Source organism: Pristis pectinata, chromosome 21, assembly GCF_009764475.1.
Source record: "Pristis pectinata isolate sPriPec2 chromosome 21, sPriPec2.1.pri, whole genome shotgun sequence".
Lineage (NCBI taxonomy): Eukaryota > Metazoa > Chordata > Chondrichthyes > Rhinopristiformes > Pristidae > Pristis > Pristis pectinata.
The window spans coordinates 4,843,682-4,870,989 of NC_067425.1; the positions used below are offsets into that span (position 1 = coordinate 4,843,682).

The 27,308-nt window shown below is 37.9% G+C and overlaps 1 protein-coding gene across 1 annotated transcript in view; it reads right to left on the bottom strand.

The window, feature by feature from the left end:
- med13a (mediator complex subunit 13a) overlaps positions 1 to 27,308 on the bottom strand; it is a 123,104-nt gene that overhangs the window by 28,437 nt on the left and 67,359 nt on the right. Inside the window, 12 exon segments of the mRNA XM_052035939.1 lie at positions 853 to 1,032; positions 3,196 to 4,127; positions 6,143 to 6,339; positions 6,640 to 6,857; positions 7,345 to 7,438; positions 7,980 to 8,098; positions 9,403 to 9,493; positions 11,100 to 11,299; positions 13,667 to 13,746; positions 18,127 to 18,822; positions 21,053 to 21,157; positions 26,987 to 27,146. Of these exon segments, the coding sequence (XP_051891899.1) occupies positions 853 to 1,032; positions 3,196 to 4,127; positions 6,143 to 6,339; positions 6,640 to 6,857; positions 7,345 to 7,438; positions 7,980 to 8,098; positions 9,403 to 9,493; positions 11,100 to 11,299; positions 13,667 to 13,746; positions 18,127 to 18,822; positions 21,053 to 21,157; positions 26,987 to 27,146 (3,072 nt within the window).

A 27,308-nucleotide genomic window follows, 5' to 3' on the forward strand; every position in this document is an offset into this window, starting at 1 on the left:
CACTCTCAATCAGTTCTTCTGGCAGACCACATCATTCACATGCCCAACAACAGACTCCCAAACAGACACTCTATTCCAAACTCTGTCACAGGAAGGGATTCCAGTTGAAGATGAAAAAGATTCAAGGATGTGCCTCTTCAAGAAAATGCAACTTCCCCATTGACACCCCGGAATCCATGGCCCTTAATGGCTCAGAGAAGGAGCATTCAGGATGGTATTGGGATCCTTGAGTCCATGCACTGGGAGCCCAGGGTAAACAGCAGGAGGAGTATGCCACTTTACAAACCATCAACTCACTAGACACATCCTGTCCCAATTTGTGGAGAGTCTGAGGTTCTACACCAACCTCATTAGAACCACAATATCAGAGTGGAAGCAAGTTGTCCTTAGTCCCAAGGGACTGCCTAAGGTGACAACTTCAGCCCTAAATTGATCCTCAAATTCTGATTTCTTGATCACCTCCAGATTATTATTCAAGCATGATGCTACACTTTCTACTGCCAAGGCCCTAAATGTTGGAAATCTTCTCTAAGTCACACTGCCTCTCTTTCCTCCTTTAAGATACTTGAAAATCCAACCTCTTTGACCAAAGCATTTGGCCATCTCCCTATACATCACCTAAAAGTTTAATATCCAATTTTGATGATAATGATATGCCCTTGTAAAGCACCTTGAGATGCTTTGCTACATTACAAGTTGTTATATTTACATACACTGCTATTGGTAATCATGAATTCATGATGAACTTACACAGATTAAAGCACTGATTAACACTGCTCCAATAACTTGCATGAACAATACTGCAAATATTCTACATCCAACAGAAGCAAGTTAAAGTAGAAGGTGTTTTACCATAAGATCCCCGACCAGCCAATTTGTGGAACTGTTGCCAAGTGAGCGGCCCTTGCACATGCTGAATGCTCTCCCATGACCTAACTGCTCGTTTCTTTTGAATGGCATCCTGCAGAACAGGTTGAAGTGAGAGAAGCAGGCGCAGAAGATCTTGTGAACACAGCATACTGACATCCACAGCTGGAGAGAAAAAAAAACAAATTTCACTGTCACAAACAGTAACTCTCAAAATTTCAAACTGAATATAGTTTCCTTTTACTTTAAAAAAGTATTATGTTAACAGACAAACACCAAGCATAGCTTATGCCATTTTAATCAAACATTAACCTGCTTATTTTAATGTGGGTCAATATTCTAATTAATTAAACAGATGAATACAGACACTAAGCGTTCATTCCTAACAGCATTTGAGGATCCCATAACATTCAATGTGTGCAAAGAACAAAATCTGAGTTAAAAAGAGAGAAGTATTTTATATTATATAATCTTGCATTCACTCAATCAGCTAGGAATGGTCAGGAAATGATTATCAGCTGGGACTGGAGTACAAATAAATTGAAAACACTGCAGCTGGCAGAGAATGTGACATGGGATCTTATCCAATTCTGAAATATTAAATCATTACTCAGTGGCATAAATCAGCGACTTCCAATCTCTGAACAGACAGGTATAAAAAGGAAATGCTGCTTTTGCAAGTACTTTGTGTAAAAGTGAGCTAGTCAAATCTTACCACTTGACCTGGTTATTTAATCCACTGCCATTTGAAATAATTTAGAAGCAAAATAAGCAACTGTGTTTGCATACAAAAGTGTCTACATTTCAAAAGTATTTTGGGACATCCCAAGGATGTAAAAAAACAATATATCCACCCAGGTTCTCTCTTCTTTCCTTATTTGTTATATATGTTAAAACAACACAAAAACAGACTGAAGATCACAAAAGTGTGGAGAAAATTTGCTAACAGAAAAGGGATTGGGGTGGGGTGACAGGGTGGGGCATCATGTTACAGTTACACAAAATGTTGGTTAGAGCACACTCGGAATATTGTGTGCAACTCTTGTTGCCAAGCTATAGGAAAAATGTGATAAAGTTAAAAAGGGTGTAGAAAAAAAAATTACTAGGATTTTGCCTGGATTGGAGGGCATGTGTTATCCAGGAGCGACTGGATGGGCTAGGTGTGTTTTCCTAGGATCGAAGGGTGACCTTATGCAGGTTTATAAAATCATAAGGGGCATAGACAGGGTAAATAGTCATTCTTGTCCCCAGGGTAGAGGTGTCTAAAACTAGACGGCTTGGGTTTAAGGTGAGAAGGGAAAGATTTAAAGCGGACCAGAGGGTCAAGTTTTTCACTCAGAGGGTGTTGGGTATCTAGAAAGAGCTGCCAGATGAAGTGGTAGAAATGGGTACAATTACAACATTTAAGAGACATTTGGACAGGTACATGGATAGGAAAGATTTAGACAGACACAAGCAAATGGGACTAGCTTAAGACAGGGATCTTGGTTGATAGAGACGAGTTGGGCCAAAGGGCCTGTTTCCATGCTGTATAACTCTATGATTCTATAGAGTTATAATAATACAAAAAATATTAACCATGGCAGCAATCCTTAAAGCAAAATATTCTTGAAAACAGTTCCCATTTCCAAAGTAGGTGTTAATTAAAAATTCTCTCAATCCTACTTTTGCAAAAAAGTACAAAATTTTAAAAAATGTTAGATAAAACAATAGAATGAAACTTAATAAATATGACAGAACCACGGTGGTGGAAGACAAAGGGTGATGATTGAGTTGGGGATGAAGAAAGAGCAAAAGGAAATAAAAGTGTTTATTAACTTAGAGTATAATATATCTAAATATTAAAAATTTGATTGGCTACATTATCGAGTATGTTTTAGTATCTCTCAAATAAGCTAATTAGAAGCCAATCATTTTCTTCAATCTATAAACGGTTGAAAGTTTGACAATTCTTTTCCATTACACAGAACCACAGAATCAATTACCAAATAATTTGTCTTGTGTTATTTCTTATTGTTTTAAAAAGCTCCAGAGGAAAACAAAAATCACATTTTTAAATTAGTTTATCTTGTACCCAAGATCACTTTTGCAAAATTACAATTGAAATCTAGTAGCAAGTATTCAACATAATACTTATCAGTGAGTATTTGATGCATTCTTTTAGGTTTAATCGCTAAAACTTAATCAACAGAAATGGAAAACAGTTGGTGCAAAATTATTCATCATAATGAAAAAATATCCAACATGATCATTAATTAGAAACAAATATAATCTACTTCAGAAAACTGATGAACTCTGCTCCTAACCATCAAATTCAGAGCAACTCACCATTTCTTCTTGACCATAGATGCAAACAAGAGTTTTTCATGAGTGCTTCATCAAGCTTTCCTCCTGATGTATTTTCCATGAACTGATATCCCTGCTCCAAAGCTGTATAACATTCCCTGTGATAATCTTTATCCTCCACACGCACTGGTGGTCCCACTGTCCGCAATTTTGCCACTATTGAAGGATCCACTGATCTCAATGGGGAGAAGGGATTAGTGCACTGGTCCTGAAGTAGCAATATTAACTCATCAGGCACTTTCAAGGGCTCCTTAGGGCCTCCTTCTCCTTGTTCAAGAGAAACATTCCTGAGGTCTTCTAATCGTTTTTCAGCCTCAGTACTGCAATCTGTGTTTCGCCCAATGATATCCACTTCATCCTCCAAAAAGAGCCCAGAGTTGTTTCCAAACCTTCGGTTCATGACAGCACTAAATCCACATGTGCAGGAGATCTGAGATTCTTTGGTAGGGTCTGGGATGTATAAACCAACATCGGCTCCTTTGATGTTCATGTTGCAGACACAGATGCAGCAGCTGTCAAAGCTACAGTCTTTAAAGAGATTCATAATGGAATCAGATAAAATTAAGTTCACATAAAGGCTGTGTGCCTCTGGGATGGATTGCACTGTTGCAGGTTCTACTGAATTTAACGGGCGACAAGTTGAAGGCGTGGAGGCAGGTGAATACAAATCAGAATTCTCATATTTCAACGAGCCTTGGACACTAGCTGGGCCCCCACAACCACGAGGAGTGCGTGGCGTCCTTGGTGTTCTTGGAGTAGGTGCAGAGATGCGTGGAGTGGCAGGTGATGGAAGGACACCAGCGCCACTATTACTGGGAGGAGCACTATTCGTCACTCCAAATGGGGTATGCATTTGTGGTGTGCAAGTCTGAATGTAATCCTGATCCATACCACTGCCAACGCTGGGAATGTTTCTAGCAAACAGAGCAGAAATATTAGTTAAACCCAAATTAAAAACATACTCAAGTTTTTAAATGTGTACTCAAATTCAAGTTAAAGAACAAAACAGGCAAAATGCAGTTTTCTCAGTCTGTAAACATAGAATAATTCATTTCAAGTAAACATTCATCCATCAGTAAAATACTGCAGCGGCTGGACTGGTTATAAATTATTACAATTCCTCTAAAATATCAAGTTTCATAACAATCTATAAACAAAATATGGCATTGCTTTCTCCAGCTATATCTACCCTGATTACTGCCTATTTAGTCAAATTCAATCATAAACCAAGAAGCCTGCACAACAGCTGAGAGATACAGAAGATTCAACTTTACACATGGTAATCGCAAGTTCAACCCATTCTGCTAGTTACACATCTAAACTCTCAGTAAGATTAACTTCTCTTTGTGGCAACAGTGGAGCTAACTGTCCTGCATTCCAACGCCACCTTTTCACCGTTCCGAGATGGTAGATGAAAAGTGTACAGAATGTCAACAAGACAATGAAAGCAGGAACTTCAAGAGGATAATGGCAGATGGAGTTCAACCTGGATAAGTGTGAAGTGATACACTTTGGGAGATCGAATTTGAAGACAGAATACAAAGTTAATGGCAGGACTCTTAGCAGTGTGGAGGAACAGATGGATCTTGGAGTCTACGTACATAGATCCTTCAAGGTTGCCACGCAGGTTGGCCTTAATTAGTCGGGGTATTGAGTTCAAGAACCACAAGGTGATGTTGCAGCTCTATAGAACTCTGGTCAAACCACACTTGGAGTATTGTGCTCAGTTCTGGTCACCTCATTATGGGATGGATGTGGAAGCTTTAGAGGGTGCAGGGGAGATTTACCAGGATTTGCCTGGATTGGAGAGCATGTCTTATGAGGATAGGTTGAGTGAGCTAGAGCTTTTCTCTTTGGAGAGAAGGAGGATGAGGTGACTTGATAGAGGTGTACAAGATGATATGAGCCATAGATCGAGTGGACAGTCAGAGACTTTTTCCCAGGGTGACAATGGCTAACATGAGGGGACATAATTTTAAGATGATTGGAGGAAGATATAAGGGGATGTCAGGGGTAAGTTTTTTTTTACACAGAGAGTGATGGGTGCGTGGAACGCACTGCTTGCAGAGGTTGTGGGGGCAGATACATTAGGGACATTTAAGAGACTCTTAGATAGACACATGAATGATAGAAAAATAGGGGGCTATGTGGGAGGGAAGGGTTAGATAGATCTTAGAGCAGGATAAAATGTCGGCACAACATTGTGGTCTGAAGGGCCTGTACTGTGCTGTAGTGTTCTATGTTCTATGTTCTAAGAAGTATAAAATAATGAGAACTGTGCAACAGTCATTTAGCCATGTTGGCCAGCTAGAGATGCCACAGAGTGCAGAAGTAGACAAGCCTAAGCCTCTTATAAGCACCAGATGCACGGAGGACCAACAGAACAGAAGAAACAGGGCTACTTGCAATTTAATCAGTTTAAAAAGAGAGAGTATATTTTTATTCCCAATGACAAGCAAAAAATGAAGAATTGATTCATTAACCTTAAATTAAAATCAAGAGTTGGCAAAGTGCAACGCAAAATACATTTCATACGGAATAACATATTGGCCACTGCAGTTCTGCATTAAAATAAGGTGCCAATTAGATAACATGATCAATGTAACAACTTGCTAAAACTAAAATGACTCTTAGCATTTTAGCATTACTCCGTAACCCCTCCCCCACCCCCCAAACCCTGCAATGATTTCTATTTCCAATGTTTAAGTATTTCATGTCCTTAACCCCTCTTAAAGAAATTTTACTTCATGACTTCCTTTTCAGTGACATTGCAACCATTGGAAAGAGTTCTGCCCTATGAAAACCATTCACACTATTTAAAACCAGTCATTAATTCTCTTCTGATCCATTGGAAATAATGATTTCCTGTTTGAATGCAGTTTATACAATTGTCTGAACTTGATTTACCAATAGTGCAACTTAAACTTACATGTCCCGGATATATGGCATGGGAGGTACAGGAGGAAGCAGGTCTAGCTTGCCAACTGTCCATGACGGACGGTAGATACACTCCTCTAGTAGTTTGACAGGAGGCATACACTGGCTTGGTAAAATTTTCAGTGGTGCAAACATAGTACAACCCACATAACCATGGCACTTCTCAGGGCAATAGACATAAGAAAAATCCTAGGGAAGAAAAATAAGAAAGAACTTTAAACCAGGTTTTGGATTATACATCAGTAATAATGGCAGATCCAATGCAGAAAAAGGCCTTTTGTTTCATCTCTACCCGAGGAGGATTTTGGGATGCCTTCCTATGATAAATGCCAATTAATATTTTGGTAATCCTGGTCTTTTTAAGCATAGGGGTGGCCAGCATTACATTCAATATAATCAGTTTAATCCATTAAGCTGGTGATAAAAAACATCTTTTAGAACTCCTTTTAAAGAGTTTTAAAGAAAGGTATACATTTTTAACTTTGTTACCTTGATCTCCGAAGGTTTAGGGCTCCCCATCCCCTCCTCGACTTCAACCTTGAAATGATTCAGACTCGTTGTAGTAAAATGATGGCCATCCAGAGTCATTCCTGGAGTGTTATCCAAGCCTCCAAACTCTTTGCAGTTAATATTCATTGGAGAGTAGCCTGGACCATGTTGCTCCAAGGATGGAGGTGTGGGAAACATTTGCTGGAGATCTGCAGAGCCTATGAGAATAAATTAATCACAGATTAATTGACCAGATAAATTCCAAGATCACTAGATTAAACTACAATCCTTGTTAGAAGTTAACAGAACCAAAACCTGGCAAAGCTGTGGTTAGTCAACTGCTGGAACTTTTGAGTTAACCATTTACCAAACAGCCCACCTTCTCTACAGTTAAGCATATTCCAAAATTCTTTCATCAGATTTTGGAAGGATATATAGAAGCTTGAAGTTCAAGGTAGAACAACCTGTTCTATTAATCTTAGCAAGGGATACAACTGACCAATAAAAATTCAATGTCCGAACAAGCATGAACCACCAAACTTGAGAGTCACATATGAAAGCTTTTCCTTGACCAGCACGGTCTTATTTTTGTCAGTACAACAGAAAAACAAAGACAACCTTTTTCTTTTTGAAAAGGAAACAAGTAATCAGGATGGTAAACAATAGATATTGGATTACAAATTTTAAAATATAAATTTTGCTTACTTATACAGGGGAATGCATCAAAAGGCCCTGCTTTTGAATCCCTATTGCCCATTTTTTCATCCAATCCAACATGCGCAGTTCGAGAAATAGCCTGCTAAAAAACATTTAGATGAATAGTCACTTCAGAAAAACAACACATCCCTAAAACCACTCCTTTAGATGGTTGTGCCTATTAGCATTTTGCCTTTCCATAGTTAATGATCCATAATTAACAATTCAAGACTGACTTGCACATGTATCAGGTAAACCATGCAATTTTCCATATTTTTAAATAATTTTTAAAGGTTTTTTTCTGCATTTAAAGAAAATATGCTTGTTTAAGAGACAAAATTAACATTTCCAGCACCACAAATCCAGAAAGTTTTAGAAGCAAATTGGCAAAAATAATAGAATCAAATCTCAAAACAAAATCCTCCTATTTTGCACTAGGTATCACATTAGTCCCACATCATAAATCACTGCAGGCTTGCAATCAGAATGTCAAGTATTACACTGAAGGTAGAGCAGTTCCAAATCCGCTGCTATGCGCATGTTATCTGCGGAAGCCAAAAGTTCAGATCACCTTATTGTCATACTGTAACAACCAAGGAAAAGCGTCAAGAAACAAATAATACAAATTGAGCAAAATATCTCACCACAAGCTCATCCTCATCATCAAACAGATTGTCAAGGTCTTTGTATGAAACAACCAAATCAACCTCATTCATGAGACTAGTGGATGCAGTCCGATTGTGCGAGGGTGATTTTTGTCCATCTACAATAGTAGGAGAAAACCTATTAAAACTGCATAATAAGTAAGAGGATTCTTTCAATTTATGGGACACGACTGTTACTAGCAAAGTCACATTTAATTCGCAAATAGCGTGCTGCCCTCTTTAATTGCTTTGGTCAGTGTAATCAAAGATACTATTAGATAGGATGTTATGGTATGGAAGAATGGCCATAATATTCCTATCAAGAGGGCATGCAACTTTCAGTTGTTAGCATACCCATGAACCTGCTGCTCTTGTTCCTCAAGGTGGTAGATCACAAGTTTGGGAAGTCCTGTCAAAAAGGCCTTAGCAAGCTACTAAGATACATTTTGTCAGAAATACACAATCACCACCAACAGTAGAGGGAGCAAATATTTTGACTGGAGAATTTGATTTCATCAAACTAGCTTGGTTCTGTAATTGTGTGCTGCAATCATCTAGGCAAGCACAGTGTTGGTGTGGATTAGAACATCAACAGCGGGGTTTGGATGAGTTCACATCTAAAGAGGGCAAAACATGAGACACTTTGAAGAAGGCGAGAATAGCTCAGTTTAGAGACATGGGTGAATCATTAAACATCAGATGAACTGAGGTGGGTGGAGTTAGGCTATGTTGAAAATGTGCAAGTATTTGTAAAATGTGCAAGTATTTGCCTTGGTGAGAGACCTCTAATGCTTACCATTACTGGGATAGGTGATCTTAGCACTGACCAGAGATAAACTCAAGGCCTTGAGAAGGAATAATTTTTTTTTAAAGAAAATGAGAAAACCAAACTACCCTGTTGAATTGATTGTGCTTTACAAGGTTGTTCTTTCAATGACACCTCCTAAGGTTTATATTTCAAAGGCAAGCGTCAAAACTCACTTCAACAGGTATTAAGCACATGTACAAATCACAGAAGTGCTTTGATTTTATGAAGTCTGCAAGGTGGCAAAGCATTGAAAAATCAGAACATTGTTTTGTTAACAGTAAGTGACGTCAGTGAATACCATTGACTCATTCATCACCACACTTCTTGACAATTTAGAAGCAGCACTAATAAGAAAAACTAATAATGCACAGCATTCAAAAAGAAAATACATCAAAATAAATTCTGTCCAAGGTTTTGTAACCTAAACATTTTAATCTTTTTATGATTACTGTTCACTTTTAGCATGCCAAAAAAATCTGCATTCAACAAAAAACATACAAAATACAACATATATTTCCAAATATCTTTCTTTAATTAACTTGAGATATTTGAAAGTGGGGAGAAAGACAAAGCAGCAGAAAAGAGAGGATGAGAAAAAATAACAGTCAATCATACCCGGCTTTGTTCCAGAATTGAATAGCAATATGGCGTCCTCTCCATCTACCGGCAATGTTGAATGGGATGTGCCAGCACTTTCGCTGTCTCCCTATAATACAGAAACCAAAATTTACACATTTATCCATGCACAACAAATGTCATTATGTTGCAGGCTCTCATGACCAGACATCCATTCATCAAAACTTGAGCATTTTCCTTTAACTGAAATCTAAATAAGTGTTTTCAATCAACAACCCTATTGATATATTATTGGTTACACCAAGCAATGGAGAAAATACTTTTCACAATAAAGATCTAACTGAAAAATATTAATCAATAATGAGAGGAGTAGTTTTTTTCCAAAAACTTATTATCTGGGATACACTGTCCAAAAATGAGGTGGATGCAGATGTATCTGTGGTTTTCAAAAATAAATTGAATAAATATTTAGAAACAAAATAATTGTAAGGTAATAAGAGGAAAGGGCAGAGAAATTAGACCAACATAACCCTTTCAACAGAAGTTTATTTGAGTGGTTTCTATCCATACCAATTAATTCTCATTTACAAGCTACAGCACTGTTTACAAGCTAATCTTGCAATTTTATTTTGCATTTGTTCCACAGACTTCCATGATTCTGCCAACTTCATATCTGCTGTAAGACACAGAATCTGCTACATAACATACAGAATCATGTTCAATAAATTATGATTTAATTCATGAAACATCACATGGACATTCATGCCATAGATTTTGCAACATCTCCAAGTTAATACACTCGCAACCCTCCATAATGCTGTCCAAATTCCATTTCACATCAAATTCTACTCACCCATCACTGTCCTTGTTGAACTGTATTGGCTCCAAGTTCCATGCAGCATGTAATTCAGGACTTATTCTCATGTTTGAAGCCCTTCTTGGCTTCACAGCTTCCTATTTCTGTAAATTCCTCTAAACCTGCCACCCCAGTATTCATCTTTGGTTCATTTCCCTTTCCCTGCACCGTTCATTTGGTGTACATGCCTTCAGTCATCTAGACTGCAAGCTCTGGAATTCCATCCTTAAAAATTATCCCTTTAACAAAACTTTTGGTTATATGCTCATTCTGTCTTTTGTGGGCTAACTTCAATTTATTGGATGTTAGCACTCCTGTAAGCACCTTGGGATACTTTTGCTGCATTAAAGGCCGCACATAAATGGAAGCGGTTGTTGTTTATCATAACACTCACTGATTAAGCAGGGAAATTTGAAGAACTTGCTTCAGAAGAGAAACAGATTTAAACAGTGCCTGGATACATTGAAACTAAAATCAAGAGAGCACCTCTCAAAATTTCTCAAGCATTAGTTCAATTAGTTCTGAGTGGGGAGTCGGGGAGGGGTGCAGTAGGGGAAACAACTTTAAGAGCTTCTGCTTTAATTCTGCACAAAGCCTTCATCCACAATTCATCACCTCAAATCCTTTCAAATATATCAGTCTTGTGACCGATGATATTCCAATATTCCACAATCACATTCTCATGCATAAAAAGCATTTTGAACAGTTCAAGTCTGAAAAGGGAATAAAAATATTTTGGGTTTACTTCTTTTGATATTTTGAACACTGGAGCCTTACGTGCCCTATGTGTAATGAAATTTTAGTGACATCAAGTCATTACATAAACTGAACTACTCCTGAAATGCAACATTAATGGAAAAACTCATCTATCACAGCTCACCTTCTGTGTATGCTTCCTTCCAGGATCTCTCTCAGTGGCTTGCTTGTCTTTCTTATCAGGAAAGCTGAACTCCTCATCTCCATCATCAAATGCATATGGATCAACTTCTGACTTGGAATCCGCCTCCAGGCGACAACTTTTGTAACATTGGTTTATTCTCTGGATGTAGGCCTGAACCCGCTCTTCAGAAATCTTAATGGCTTATTTGAGCGCACACCAACCTAAAAAGTGTTTTTTAAGAAATTACTTAACCTGAAATCAATGACCGAATACTCAAAACCGTCTTACAGCAAAAGGTACTGAAACTTCAGTATTCAGCCCATATCTTTCCCCCCATCCTTTCAACTCCAAACATACAATAACAGAGCTTTGAAGGGCTCAGAATCTAAAAATTAATTGTAAATGCTGAGAAGAGTGCTTATTTAAAAAGGAAGTTTTCGTATATTGTTGTATTAAACAATCCAGGATTCCGTTCCAACCTACTTTTACTATCTTTCTCAAAAATATATCAGGCACTCACCACTGAAGCAACAAGGCAGCAAAGGATAATATTAGGTGACTATTTACTCATTCCTCAAGGCTTTGCACTCTGTCCCTTGATGTTTTTAGTACATGTTAATGATTTACATTTAAATGTAGGAGGGCATGATAAAGCAGCTTTTAATTGATATAAAAATTGGTCCTGTGATTGACAACAAGGAGGAAAACTTTAGACTGCATCAACATTTCAACGGACTAGACGGTTATGCAAAAAGGTGACAAATGGAATTCAATTCAGAAAAGTGCAAGTTTGTGGCACTTGCAAACATTATAGAATTTCAAAAGATTCTCAAGTAGTTCTGCAAAGAAACACTGGCTTGGATCAGGATTTCTTACATTAAGAGTAAACCATAGTGTCAGGCAATAATCCAGTACAAAGTGGAACCTGTAGATTTTACTTATCAGTTCCTACTTCCCCCCCACCACCATGACTATTATATCAAGGTAGGTGAGGTCAAAAGGCTTGATAAGGCAAGTAAATGCTGCATCATGCCTAATTAGCAGCTCCCAAGTAAAAATTGTTTAACTTTTAAACCTCAGGAACTAGCAACACCCACAAGACAACATTTATTGAGCATCCCTAATGACAAAGTAACAGCAACATTTCATGTTGATGATGCACCCACAATGGCATTATCAAACAATTCCAGTATATTGTGTGAGTATTAATGAAGGAACACTAATATATCTCCTCGTCGGAATCATGGTGCAATCTTGGTGAATTTTCCAGCATTTCCTATCAACAGGACACAGTGCACCACTACACACCAGCAGTAAAAAGAATGATTAGAGCCTGCAAACAAATGATATTCATGTCACAATATTACTGTTGTTAATCTAAAGCAGGAAAGTGCTGAGCATTCTATCATATTCATGATTCAAAGATGGCAGAGGTTTTCTAGTTACAGATTAAACCATCTGCCATAAAGTCCTCAGCCCCAGGGTTACTATGGCTGATTCACTTAAGTTTTGGGTTCATGGCAAACTCAAAAGATGTTGACTCTGATTGCCTTTCAAGTGCTGCAACATTTTGTTGAATAGGTCATTACTTTGTTCTCATGTGGTAGAAAAATACTACCTTATTTTTCATCCTTGGCCTGGATACATCACTGATGCTGCTACACGACTTAGTCTCAAACTGGAAGATGGGTCATTAATAAACTCCTGAAATTATAGCCTAAGTGTACAACAACTACCTTCCTTTATTCACAATAACCTTCCTTCTGTCAAACATGACTCCAGGTCATTGCAGGGTTTTGCTTATAACATCCACTTCCCTCCACACTGCGTTTAGCTTAAACCCCTGTTGCTACTTCAAATCAACCACTGCATCTTTGTAGGGGGCATCTACTTAAATGAACTTATAGTCATGTCTATAGACAGGAAAGCCACAGTATGTCAAAGCAGTGCAAGATTTCTCTTCAAAGTTTTCTCAGATTCCCCCATCCAGCTTCACACCAAATCATTCAATTTGAGACAATACAAAGTCAAAGTTAGTTCACAACAAATGCTTACCAACTTACAATCATATTTACTTAAAAAGCACTATATTTTGGTCTCTTAGTGAGCCAGGAGTAAAGGCATTGCGTCAAAATGACTTTCACAAAAGACCTCTTCTCACCACACCAGAGGAATGGACTGAAGAGTAAAAACTAAAAGACATCGGAGACCAGACATTTCCTCACAGAATTGAATGTGGAAAGAATGTGAAAAAATTGGGTTTCCTACCAACACATTCAAAAGTACCATGGGGCCAGGCTGCTCAGGCACGCTCTGCACCCGAGAGCATGGTGAATAATAATCAAGAGATTAAGTATTAATGAGCGAACCGTTCCCCAAAAATGAATAACTTTTTTTTAATACAACTATTTAAATAACACTTTACACAATAATTTTTAATTCAAACTGAAAACCTAACACAAGCCTGCAAGAATCATAACCTGAAAATAAGTCTTCAATTTTGTTTTCTGGAAGATACAGTAATGTCAATTAGTTGTATTTGTTTACCCTTCCAGTGGTTAGCCAACAAGTGGGTGTGACCAAGTAATTGTTCCAGTCTGTTAGGAGACTGTGGCCCTTTCTCACACAATGGTGAGGGTATATGGTTCTAAAAGTGAAAAAAAAACACTTGCTGTTGAATTTTGCATCTCAGCAATTAGAGGATTTTATTCAATCTTGATAATTAAGTGTTCTATAATTCAATTTAGTTGTCCAGCCATTTCAGATACATTTAAACTAGTTACACAATTTTAAGACACCGACAGAAAGGATTGCAGATCCCTTCAGCAAGAGGGTACGCCAATTTGATTAATCTGACCATCTGTACCATAGATAAGAATGTGTGCATTTCTCAGTAGCCTGGAGTCCTGCTGTTCACTACCTAAAAAAAAATTCCAGTATTGTAGGTCTTGCACACATCACTCAATGTTGATAGGAGATAAATTAAAACTTTGCGGAACTTTCCTCCATTTGCCCCAAACATGTTGAATATTTGCTGAAGTTTGTGACCATAAGCACAATAAGAAGCAGTGTGCAGCTGGAAGTCAGCAGGCATAGTGGTAGAAGAGAGGGATAGAAGGAAGAGGATGGGCTCCCTTATTTTTGGTATGCATCTGTGTGTTAGGGAATATTCACATGTGTAATCTTGGACTGTTGTGTGGGGCAGAGGACAGGAGCTCTTTGTGATGTGGGGAAAAGAATTTGGATCTTTACTGCTGAAACATTTGAGTCTTAACATATTGGGATATTTAAATTTTTCAGGTGTTCAATAAATACTTGATTTGGAAAATGAAAGTAACCAAGCACTTTACCTCCGTACAGCCAGTGAATAGTTGTACCAATGCAAAATCAGTACCCCCTCAACTGCAAAATGGCTGAACATCTGCCACTTGCATTATTAGGAAAACTACTGCCTTCTGTGATTCATTGTGCATGCATTACTGTGGAACTTAAAATAGCTATAGCACTGCCAATTATAAGCTACAATCAACATTATGCATTATTTATCCAAGCTCAATCTTTAGCTCAATGTTTTTTTTTAAATGGATGCCTCCCCTTAACAGCAGAAGTATTTTAAAATAGGCAGAGACCACAGCAAAGTGCAATAATTAATAAATTTACGGAATGGGCATAAGATCAACAAACTCAGTTAAGTGAGTAGGATTCCATTTTGCAAATAAAGACATCACTAATTACTTGGAAAATTAGTTAAAAGAGATAGATTTGTAAGGGGGTTTTAGAGCACAATTACAAAAATCTGTGAAATTTGTGATGCAAGGCCATCGCTGAAGAAAACCAAGTACAAGTGGGTTACTTTTAGAGGGAAAGTGTTGAAAAGTAGGTAAGTTATGTTGAATTTGTGTCAAGCTTTATCAGAATTACACTTGGGAGTACTGTACACAGTTCAATAAAAACAGTTCAGAAATATTGGTAAGTTTGCAGTCAGAGCCTAGGTCCAAAATGTGGGCCATGTGTTCACCAGAGCCAGAGTCAAGAACACTGGCGAGTCAGAAAAATAAGTACGTTTGGAGCCAAAGTCCAATGTTCTTATACCTTTACACCAGTTTTGATATGCTTAAATAGACAAGCTGAAACTTATTTAGAATCTGTTATATCGATGAAGGGGTTGACCACTACATGTCATTGCCACCTTTGATGTCATTGCCAGCGGCTCAAGTGATATGCACTTACTAGTGGGAAAGAGCAAAACTAGAGGCCATCAATACAAAATATTTATCCTAAAAATCAAAAAAAAAGGAATTCAAATTAAACTTCTTTATTCAGGGAGTGAAGAATGCAAACCTTGCAACAGAGAATAGTTTTAGCAAATGGCATCAATATATTTAAGATAATCTTGATAAACACAAGGGACAAGAAATATACTGATAGATGAGTAAAAGTGGGAAAGTCTCAAGAGAAACAAACTCTGTTGTAGCTGTGTATTTCTACATAGAGATGTCACAATACACTCTAGCATAAAGTGAAGTTTGGCAACAGATATGAAAAACAGTAATAGCACGTGACCAGTGGCACAATGGCATATTTCAGTACAGTGTGAACAATGGCTGTGTGCAGAAGAGAAAACTCCATGTAGTCAGTTTATCTAATGGTTCTGATCAAAATTTATGGAACAGAATTTACTGTTCCACCATTTTCAAGCAATACTCATCTAATAATATAAAGCTTACACTAATCAGTTAACACCAAATCTTTCCAGATTACAGCTTCAAAATGGTGAAAATAAAGTACGGTTATACTGAGCAGGCAGCACACAAACGTTACAGTAGTCATATCACCAGAGTTATTGGGGACATATGTATCTGGTATGTGTGAAAATAATATGAACCCTTACAGAAAATTCCAATCCTCAAAATATAAAACCTATTCAAAAATTTAGTTTTCAATTTACTATTGGTTGCTGTCATGAACAATAGAAATTAGTGAATTCCAATGATACACAGAAAATAATAAAAGTCAAATAAGCAGTTCGACTGTAGTCATTATATAACAGGACTATTCACCTATGGGAGTTTGGCACTAATTGTTTGAAAAATATGGAATATTTTAAATAAAATACATCAAATGCCACTGGGTTGCTATTTACAAAAAAAAATGGTTAGCTCACTTCACTAGCTCTTACTGGATTTGGCTTATGCAATGCCAGAGAATATCAAATCATTCTGAGGATAAAGATATTGTGAACTTGCCTTTAGCAATGGAAAGCCATTCAGTTGTATTAAACTGTTCAAGGCTGCCTACTGTCTTCTCGGGGCAACTAGGATAAGTAATAAACACCAGCCTTGTCAGCAATAACCACAACCCAACAATGAACTTTGTGGGAACTCAGCAAAGTATTCTACCTTTAGCCTCAAAACACCACAACTTTCATGGTCAGATTCAATCTCATTGATACAAACTTCTTAGAATGCAGACAAAGAACTAAGATGAAGATTTAATGGAGAAATCCTCCAATTCATCAAAGTCCAAAACCATGTCAAAGAAAGATCTGGCAGCAAGAAAGAAAAAGGTAAGAACGTGAAGACATTCCTCACCGCCAGCATCATCCCATAGACCAAGCTGAAATTTCTTCCTCTCTTTGCAAAAAGAATCAAGTGAAAGAATCAGGATACAAGCTTAAAAGAATGAGCACCTGAGTATCACTGATTCCCAGTTAGAACAATGCAGCCACATTGATGTGGGGTAAGCTTCTGTGCTGCAGATACCAGTAATGTTCTCCACATTTCAACATTTCTCTATGTGGTTCAGGCTGCCTTCATGCCAGAAACCGATTGGTTCATATTTCACAAAATTACTGAAATTCATTTTTAAAGCAGTCGAAGCATCATTTTGGGACTTGTTAAAGTTTTCATTGAAATGGCTTACCATAGCACAAAATGTTTGCCATTTCAGATAATTTAGTGTCCTAGTACAGTTGGCTCTATTCAACTATATTCACCAATTATCAGTTAGATTTTCCCTTCCCTTCCTTGCTTTGTCCTTCCTCAATATACTAAGGAATGGATGCAGGTATTCCACTCATAAGTTTCTGCCAATGTTTTGGTGAAGGTTTTTTTTTCTAAACGCATATATCACCTAACTAATGCTGAATTTTTCATCTCCACACAACTAACCTTCTTTATCTTGTTGATAAATTAGCTTGAGATGCAGAAATGAAAAAGCCAAGAATGATTCAACCCATACACTACAGCTCTATATTGAATAACACTATGCAGTCGTAAAAATGCACAGTCTACAATTCTTCGCCATCAAATATTCTCCCTTCTTCTTTGTCTCATAACAAGTCCTGCTGGGACACAGATGCAATAGTATTAGGCTTGCTCCAGTTGCAATTCCTGAAAGACACAGTAGAAAATGGAAAAGAAAATCTAACTGATAATTAGTGAAGACCGTGGAATAGAGCTAAGTGCACACCTGAACTGGGAAACATCTTGTGCCATGATAAGCCATTCTTTGTGAATACTCTTAATTTACAAGAGCCCAACTGATGCTTCCATCAGTTTAGTAACTGCATGAAATGTGGACCAATCAGTATCTGGCATGAACTTAAATGTTGAAACATACAAAGCATTACAAAGTATCCACATTAAACATCAGGAATAATTATTCAGCTAAGTGTATCTGGGCAACAGCTAGAGAAGGAGCAAATTATTATGCATTTTCTAACTCATTACGAATCAGGAGTGGAGCTCCTTAAACTGGAGATGCTACCTCCAATCACCATGTCCTGAACTTTTTCCAAACTGTTAACTCAGTACAAGATGGATCACGTTTAGGATTTTCTTGATCTGTATGTTTCAACTATTTGCTATCGAAACTGCAACTGTGTAATCACCTTAAAGTCTAAACTTTAATCATGAAATGGACCTCAAAATTACCATTATAGAGTTGGATCTATAAAAAACATGAAAAGAATTAAAAATATATCTGGGGAATAAAGAATTAAAAATGGTTTACTGCAAACACTTACTCTGAGGCAGATGGAAGTGCATGTTCTGGGTTACTTGCTGCAGTGTACTCCTCCCTGTATTTGTCTAATGGCAGTTGTGGTGGTGCAAAATCATTTTCAACCCGAGAGGGCAGTCGATAACATTTCCACGTGACACTAAGCCCTTCATCTTCCAACTGGATTGCACTGCTGCTGTAGGTTGTAGGTTCCATGACTTCAGGAAAACCCAACGGGAAAGCCTGGGTGGGAAGCGTCTCCATCCTTTCCTCAACAGCTTTGGCTGGAAGTAGTGGATCTGGTGCAGGCATCTGGCAGAATGATTGACTGTGAGGTGTCAAAGGGTTTTTAAATGCATCTCCAACATCCTCACCCCTCTCACATGGATGGGGGCTGAGTGGTGGTGGTGGCGGTGAGTTTGCCATCTCTGGCATGTGTAACTGTGAGGATTTTGTAGAGCTATGGTCACTAGGCCTTGCATTTGGATATCTTCCTCTACTGTCCTGTGGCCTGATTCCAAGTCTGTGATTGGCTGAGTCCTGTTCCACTGAAACATCATCGCATACTGAATTACGATGATGGAATGGAGTTAGTGGTCGCTTCTGTTGTTTATCCCCCTTTTCTTGCTTGTCATTTATTTTGTGCTTGAGTGCTGTTGGCATTTGTGGGCCTGGAGGCTGAGACTGTCCTTGCATTCCAGTGCCTCTTTTGTTCTTATGCCTGCAAAAATATTCACAAGGTCAAAAAAATCTTGAAAAAAAAGGGTGCAGTTGTGTTCACATTAAGGTGAATAGAGATATCCAAGGTAATAGAAATGAGGAAGGAGTTACCGTTCAAGGGAATGATGATGTTTGGTTGTCAAAAAAACACACAGATTAGATAACATTACAATTTAATGATATTATGGGAGCTCCTTCGCATGTAGGGGTGCCCATAAGCCAAGTGTTCTTAACCCAGGGATGGCCAAGCATAAAAATTAACTAGTTTTTATTGCCTACACCACCAGGTTTTCCCACACCACTCCTCCTTCAAAACAACTGTTGCTGAAAATGTCACCCATGTACTTCATCTCCAATTCAACGTTTCCAGGACCAGCTTCAACAGTCCATAAACAGCTCATTCTTAACTCTGCTGATCATCTGCCCGTCCACCTCATACCTGAGTTCCCAACACTGTACTTACTAACCTATACTAGAATCACAGGAGAATCAGGATACAATCTAAAAATGATTTTCCTTGTGTTTAAATCCCTATTGGATGTAATACTGCCAAAACTCTAAAACCATATTACTCATTTTCTGTGGGATGAAATTTGTGGATAGCAAATAGTTGTTACAAATTGTGCTTATTGCTACATAAAAACTTTAACGGCTCAATTCATGCAGCAGCAGATATCGCTTGTAAATGAAGGATTATAAAACCTGGATACAATAGCAATAAATTTCACTGGTATCTGAATGCAATTAACCAAAATGCATCGAAGTGTTGATATTTGGGAAAAAAATTACTGAAATTAGCAATGGAGTAATAAAGTGCCATAGGGTTTAATTTATATTTGTTTCACAATGTCTGATACTCATTGCTGCACACAATTAAGAAATATTACCAATACCCTATTAAAATACATTAACAAAATTAAAGCCCATGGATTAAAGGAACACTGACAATAAAGATATAAAATTGGCCAAGGGACTGAAAGTAGAGAGTGATGGTGAATATTTTCAGACTGGAGGAAGCTATACAGTGGTGTTCCTCAAGGGCTGGCATTAAGACCACAGTCTTTTCCAAGTTTGCAGAAAATATGAAACTTGGAAATGTAGCAACGAACAAGGAACACATTAGCAGGCTTAGAAGGATACAGACTAGTGAATGGACAAACACATGGGAGATATTTAATGGAATAATTGTGAATTAATCACATCTTGGTAGGAAGTATGTCAAAAAGCAGTGTGAATAAATAGTACAAATATTAAAATGAGGATAGTTACCAAAAAAAGGTGTGCACATGTAAATCTTTAGAAATAGTAGGACCTGTTGAAAAGGCTGATAATTGTATAGGGTTGTTGGCATTATAAATAGATATAAACATAAAATAGTTATGTTGAACCTTCATTAAAATAAACTGGTTCAACCTCAATTGTAAAGTTGTATTCAATTCTGTTAGTTTCAAAAAGGTGCAGATTAGATTTTTTTGGCATTACACCAAGAATAAGGGACTTCAGTTATTCAGACCAGAGAAACTGGAATGGTCTCCCTCATGCAGAGAAGCATTTAAATAGAGAGAAAATATCTGACAGTAATCGTCAAATTATTATTCAACATAATTTTAACATGTTGTTTTGCTTTCACCGTAGGCTCCTTTTCAATGCCATAGCAGTCTCACAATTCCTAACCTCGGCTTCAATCTTATTGCCAATTTGTATGAGAATAACTAAATATATAAAAGTTGTCACTGAAAATTTCATTTAAAAATGGTAAGCTTGACATTCTGTTGAGATGATTCAAATACAGCTGCTCTCGAGAGCCATACTGGCCAATTACCAGAAAAAAAAATCAAAGATCCGAGTCAACTCAATTTAGCAGCCATTCTAAATCTAAAACAGCAACTAGCCTTTTTACTTTGCTTAGTACATCAGCAGAGTTAACTGGTTGCAATAAAATACAGAAAATACTCAACACACAGCACCCTAAAAGAGATTTGCAACATCAGAGCCTGAAGAAAATTTTAGATCTGAAGAATCCTATTCAACATGTTGGATATCTTTCTTCTTAGCTGATAAGCTATGCGTGACCATTATGTTTGTTGTTTTTTTTTTACACACACACACACCTTCTTACATTTTAATCTATTTTTAAAAATATAAATTACACATTAGTAAATATCAGTAATATTGACGCCCTTTTTTTATTTCATTTTAAAACATGCAAGTTTTAAGTAATATTCCTGTACCTCGAACAATTGCAATTCACTCTATGCCTGGCTTCAACAAAATCCCAGGATGTCTCTTTGTCTGGTGCGTCTTCTTCACAGCCATTCACAGTAGAAAACTTTCGCCTGGAAGTAATTGGATAAGTTTGGTTTCGATCAATTTTAATATTGAGATTTTCCCCAAAAGAATTTTAAAATATATCAGACGACCATAACATGCCTATAATCGGCCTAAGAGAATCTATAAAACCAGCTGTAGGCTGGGGAAAAATGTGTTTCCAACCAATATTGAGACTCCCTGCCTTGGGTGGCTCAGCAGCAGCTCCCAGTCATATGCTGGATCATACCAACAGAATAATTTCTCTGTTTAATCACAGAAGAACTGGTCTATTTGCCTTAGGTTCCAATCTAATAATTCCCTTCATTCTCCTTGGTCTACCAATTTCACTCCTTGTAATTCCATGGAGTTACCAAATGTTGAAAACTGAATTTCAGAGACATCCTCGAGCAGGAGAATAATACAAAATAGATAAAACCTCCAGAAAACAAAAGGACCTTGCAGGAAGTGATGTCCACAGAAACACACCTTTCATTTGGAGGCAGGAATATAGCCCATTGCAATAACAACAATTCCTTGACAACTAATGTTCAATAGCAAAAATATAAGAGCCAAATTAGAACCCCAATAGACCACTTTGTATAGTACAAAGGATACGTGCACTATTAATAATCACAAACAACACCTCTTCATTTCAACTTGGTTCCAGGAGGTTATAAATTGCAAAAGACAATCAACAGACAGTTCACAGACATTTTTCAAAAGATGAATTCTAAAACTTAGGTTTTGGCTTTAAATGGATTTTCCCCGTGTGTATAGTGTTTCACCACCAGTATACAATTCTAACGAATGGTAAGATGCAAGTATGAATCCCACTTCATTTCAGCAGAAACAGACCAACACTTCATTTGCCCAATTCAAGAGGCCATAGGGTCTTTTTTTTAAAATATAAAACAGTGAATAAGCATTTCCCAACCTTAAATACAGATGATCTATTCTCAACTCTTCCAACTCACACTTAACCCAGATTATTTTGTTTTACAAACAGAACTACTCCAAAGTGGAATTACTTTACTGAAGATGATTCCTTCTTTGTTCTTTTTTCAATTTAAACATATAACCTAGCAAAGAAGTTAGTTATAACACAAAGAAGACAAGCTCAAATGTCAGTTCAGCCAATGACTTTCATTCAGGGACCCACTACTAAGACAAAAGTTGAAGCTCACATCTGTAAGCAGGGAACACAAAAAATTCAGCTGCGAAACTTATGGATTTAATGACCACCACTTCTGAATAGTCTGCTGATTCTTATTGTCAGCACTCACATAAAGAGTGACTGACTGAATGAGATACTAGTGGGCTGCCGTGACATTTGGAACTACAGTAAACCCTTAATTTCCATGAAGGATATGTTCCAGGAATGGCTGCAAATTCCAAAAATTGCAAATAACATTTTTACACAAGTACAAAAGTCAAAAAGGTACAGTATGTAAAGGGTAATAATAACAGTGCATTAGTAAATCTATTCTAATAAGTTATAATGAAGACAGAGTTACATTACAGCATCATTGTAGAGGCGGAAATAGTGGCAGTGATGATGGTGAGACTGATGGTGGAGATGGATAATTTTATAAGTTCACTACATGAAAGGGTCTTAACTGAGGAGCACATCAGTTAGCTGCTTTGCACACTGAAAACTGCACTGAGTTTATGCAAGTCCCAATTCACTTTCTCCACTTCCTCCTTCCCTTCTTCCTTTCTTCATCTGTTTCACTGTCATTTTTATCTTTTCTTCCAAGCCTGCTGCAGTGACTTCTTCACCATCGGACTCTATCACTTCTTTTCCTCAATATTACTGAAGCTGTCACCTTCCACTTGACTAGCCAGAATTATGAGATGCTTCACCTCTCCACCAAATGGAGAAAACTTGAAGTCATTGGTGACTTCCTTCTATAAGTTTTGTCAACACGTGGCTTTAGTTCATTATGGATTCTTTAATGTATGCGTTATAGTAAGTAATAGTCAACATGGCTTTGTGAGGGGCAGATCACGCCTCATGACCCTAATTGAGTTTTGAGGAGGTGACATAACAAATTGATGAAGGTAGAGCAGTGTTTGTGGTGTATGTGGACTTTAGTAAGGTGTTTGACAAGGTTCCCCATGGGAAGCTCATCCAGAAAGTCATGAGGCAAGGGATCCATGGAGACTTGGCTGCGTGAATTTAGAATTGGCTTGCCAACAGAAAGCAGAGGGTGGTAGTAGATGGAGAGTATTCTGCCTGGAGGTCGGTGCTGAGTGGTGTACTGCAGGAATCTGTTCTGGGGCCCCTGCTCTTTGTGATTTTTATACATGATTTGGATGATGAAGTTGGGGTATGGGTTAATAAGCTTGCGGATGATGTGAAGGTTGGAGGGGTTGTGGATAGTGTAGAGGGTTGCTGTAGGTTACAACAGGATATAGACAGGATGCAGAATTGGGTGGAGAAGTGGCAGATGGAGTTCAATCTGGAAAAGATTGAAGTGATACACTTTGGAAGAATTAACTTCAAGGCAGAGTTTAGGGTTAATGGCAGGATGCTTAGCAGCATGGAGGAACAGAGGGATCTTGGGGTCCAAGTCCATAGATCCCTCAAGGTTGCCATGCAAGTTGATAGGGTGGTTAAGGTGGCGTATGGTGTGCTGGCCTTCATTAGTCTGGGGATTGAGTTCAAGAGCTGCGAGGTAATGTTGCAGCTCTATAAAACTCTGGTTAGGCCACACTTAAAAGTATTGTGTTCAGTTCTGGTCACTTCATTACAACAAGGATATAGAAGCTTTAGAGAGGGTGCAGATGAGATTTACCAGGATGCTGCCTGGATTAGAGAACGTCTTATGAGGAATGGTTGAGTGAGCGAGGGCTTTTCTCTTTGGAATGAAGCAGGATGAGAGATGACTTGATAGAGATGTATAAGATTATGAGGGACATTGATAGAGTGGACAACCAGCACCTTTTCCCCAGGGCAGCAATGGCCAATACCAGAGAACATCAGTTTAAGATCAGAGGAGGAAAGTTTAGGGGCAATGTCAGAGGTTTTTTTTTAAAACTCTGAGAGTGAAGGGTGCCTGGAACGCACTGCCAGGGATGGTGGTAGAGGCTGATACAATACGAAATTTAAAAGACTCTTAGATAGGTACATGGATGTAAGGAAAATGGAGGGTTATGGGCTGTGTAGGAGAGAAGGGTTAGATTTGTCATGGAGTAGGTGTTTATATAGGTCAGCACAACGTTGTGGTCCGAAGGGCCCGTACTGTGCTGTACTGTTCTATGTTCTATATAAATAACATCACGGTAAGGAACAGCATCCACTGCACTTCTAATGAAGTCAAAAGTACATCTGGTGTTATTAGCATACAAGGCTTTTATTTCCCCCAGTTCAGAAGCTGGATGAAGGACGTGGTGCTTCAGAGTTAAAGCACAACCTCCACAACAGAGTGAGCAAAACATTAACTCTGTGGGTGACCCAGAGCATTGTCTCTGAGCAGGACCTTGAATGATAGCTTTTTTCAGTTTTGTGAATGAGGGAATTATGGAACCAATCCACAACGAATGGGCAGTAACCCAGGCCTTAATGTTTGATTGCCAATAAAAGGGCACAACGGACTTGTATTTCCCCCATGCTTCATCAATCAATTAAGCAAATGCAGTTTCACCATGTGGCCCACAGCATTGCCTCAAAGTAATAAAGTTAGCCTCTCCTTGGCTTCCTTCAACCTTTAATCCTCTTTTCTTTCTGAAAGAGAAACATCCTTGCCAGCATCTTTCTGTCCCACAACATAGTCTCATCTGCATTAACATCCTGCTCCAGTCAATATAATCTTTCCTCAATTAATTTTGGAAGCTTAGCAGGATGTACTCATCACATTAATATCCCTAGATGCAGCCTCGCTGTTAGTTTCACTTCGTGAAGAGGAAATTTCTCAAGCCATCTTTTGCTTGTGTTAAAGAATGCTTCACTACACCCTCACATTTATTTTTCTCCTAAAATGTTTAACTTATGGCTTTCTTGCATAACCATTTCACCAGCACGTTTCTTATACTTGTCTTTAATCCACAGGTTTGACACTTACTCCATTTTCAGTAATGTTATCACACAAACTCAATAAGTTACTCTGGCATAGGCTGGGGCACTTGATGCTATGCTCTCTCTATTTTTTTTCCTTCTTATGGATAAATCTCACCATTGACTGGTTTACCCCTAACAGACAGCCAATGCTGCAACTGTCATCTCACTCTTTACTTTGTCCAATAACTCAATTTTCTGCATTACAGTCATCACTTTCTTTAGCCTCACTTTCTTTTAAGGGGCACATTAGAAGCTATAGAGACTATGGGATATGGATTGTGGTGGTGGTAGGTGTGGGATACAGAGTGATATTGGATGCTGCTTGTACTAGTTCTGTCATGCTGCAACCACACAGCAGCATCACCAGGAATGCTACACCACAAATTCGAAAAATCACAGAAGTTAAATATGAGAAAGTGTTTAAATAGGCTGGGTTACTAGTACAATAGGCAATGAACTGTGCCAATGGTAGTTTATACAATGCAAAATTCATCAGACCTCTTCCTGAGGACTAAACATTGTCAGTGGGTGTTATGTCAAAAAAAAGTATGTCATTATGGCAATCCAAAGCTTCGATGAAAAAAAAACAGGAGGAGAGGAGGAGTGTCACCTAATCAACAATCCTTAGCAAAATAATCTACCAAAAAAAAATGTCCACAACAGAATTTTGGCATCAGCAGACACCTTTTTCTTGTTGCTCACTTTCAGGTCAAAATTCACAATAATTTCCACCAGGAATGTGTTAGAGTAACGAGTGAAAAGAATAGATAATAAACCCTAAAAAATATACACAATTTTACTGCCAAATTGTAAAACTGGCCTTAATTTAGTTTAAAAATAAAACTTTAAATACATTGTAGATCCGCAAATCTTCATAAAACATAATTAAGTAATATTTAGGCATCAAAATTAAATAAAATCATAGGTCAGTGCTGACACAGGGATTTCAGTAAGTCGTAAACAAGCAATGTATGAATTTTGTAGAGCATCCTCTTAAACTATAATGGACTCCCAGTAGTTGATCTGAAGTAGATTTTTTAAACTGTCACAAGTTAGAGTGAAAGACCAACATTTTTAAGTGTGGCATCTGAAGCAGTAAATTGAGGTGATATTAACACAAAGGACAAAAGGCACAAGCCTTAGATTTTCCCTACAAACAAATCACGCAGTGAATGCCTTTGATGAATTTTCTTCTTTGCAGACCAACAACTTTTCACGCAGTATATTATTGTCTATCTGTTAAGCATTAAAAATAGTTTCAAATTATGATGAAAGAATGTATTAAATGAAAATTATCATCTCAAAACAAGAAAAACATTATTTTATATCCAGGCTTTCCTCGTGTATATTACATAGTCCCAGTTACAACCATTTCCCTGCCTTGCACATCTCATACATCACGCAGCCTCACACCCTCAGTTCTAGTCAACCTCAAGTCTGCCACCAGAGGCGAGAAATGCTGCTGTTCATACTCCTGCTCCATGTAAATGAATGACCACTACAAGATAATGGGTCTGATTACTTCCTCCTTGCAGAGGCTGAGATAATATCTTTCTTGTACAGGTATGGTGTAAAGTTTAGTATTTTGATTTGAGCTGCTAGTGTTGATAGACCTCAATATAGCATTTCAGTACTTTCCATTGACAGCAAATGAGGGGAGAAATTAAAGGAAGACTGCTCACTTTGATTTTTTTGCTCCAAACTTTTCCAGTAATACTATAAGCACATTATGCACAGAACAAGCTTTAGAGACTAAATAGCCTACTGCTAATCTTTGGTTTAATAAAGTACTCACTTTTTCTGGGTTCTGTTGAGATTGCACTCCTGCCACACATTTTCTACAACCTGATTGGCTAATTTTCTCGGGATCTTCCCACCATGCCCAGAATTCTCTATATTAAATCCTTCGGGCACGGAAGTTAGCTTCGTCCATTTCTGGGTGGATTGAATTTCAGCTAGAAGAGAGAAAAATCAAAATTAGCACAGTGTTTAAAGAGCAGAGAAGTTTATGTTACCCCAACATGTACAAGACATGTTCTGTGAATGTCATCTAGGATGAGCAATTAGTGCAAGTGCCAACTCAAAAGTGGTTTACATTTGTGGTGAATACAAACTGA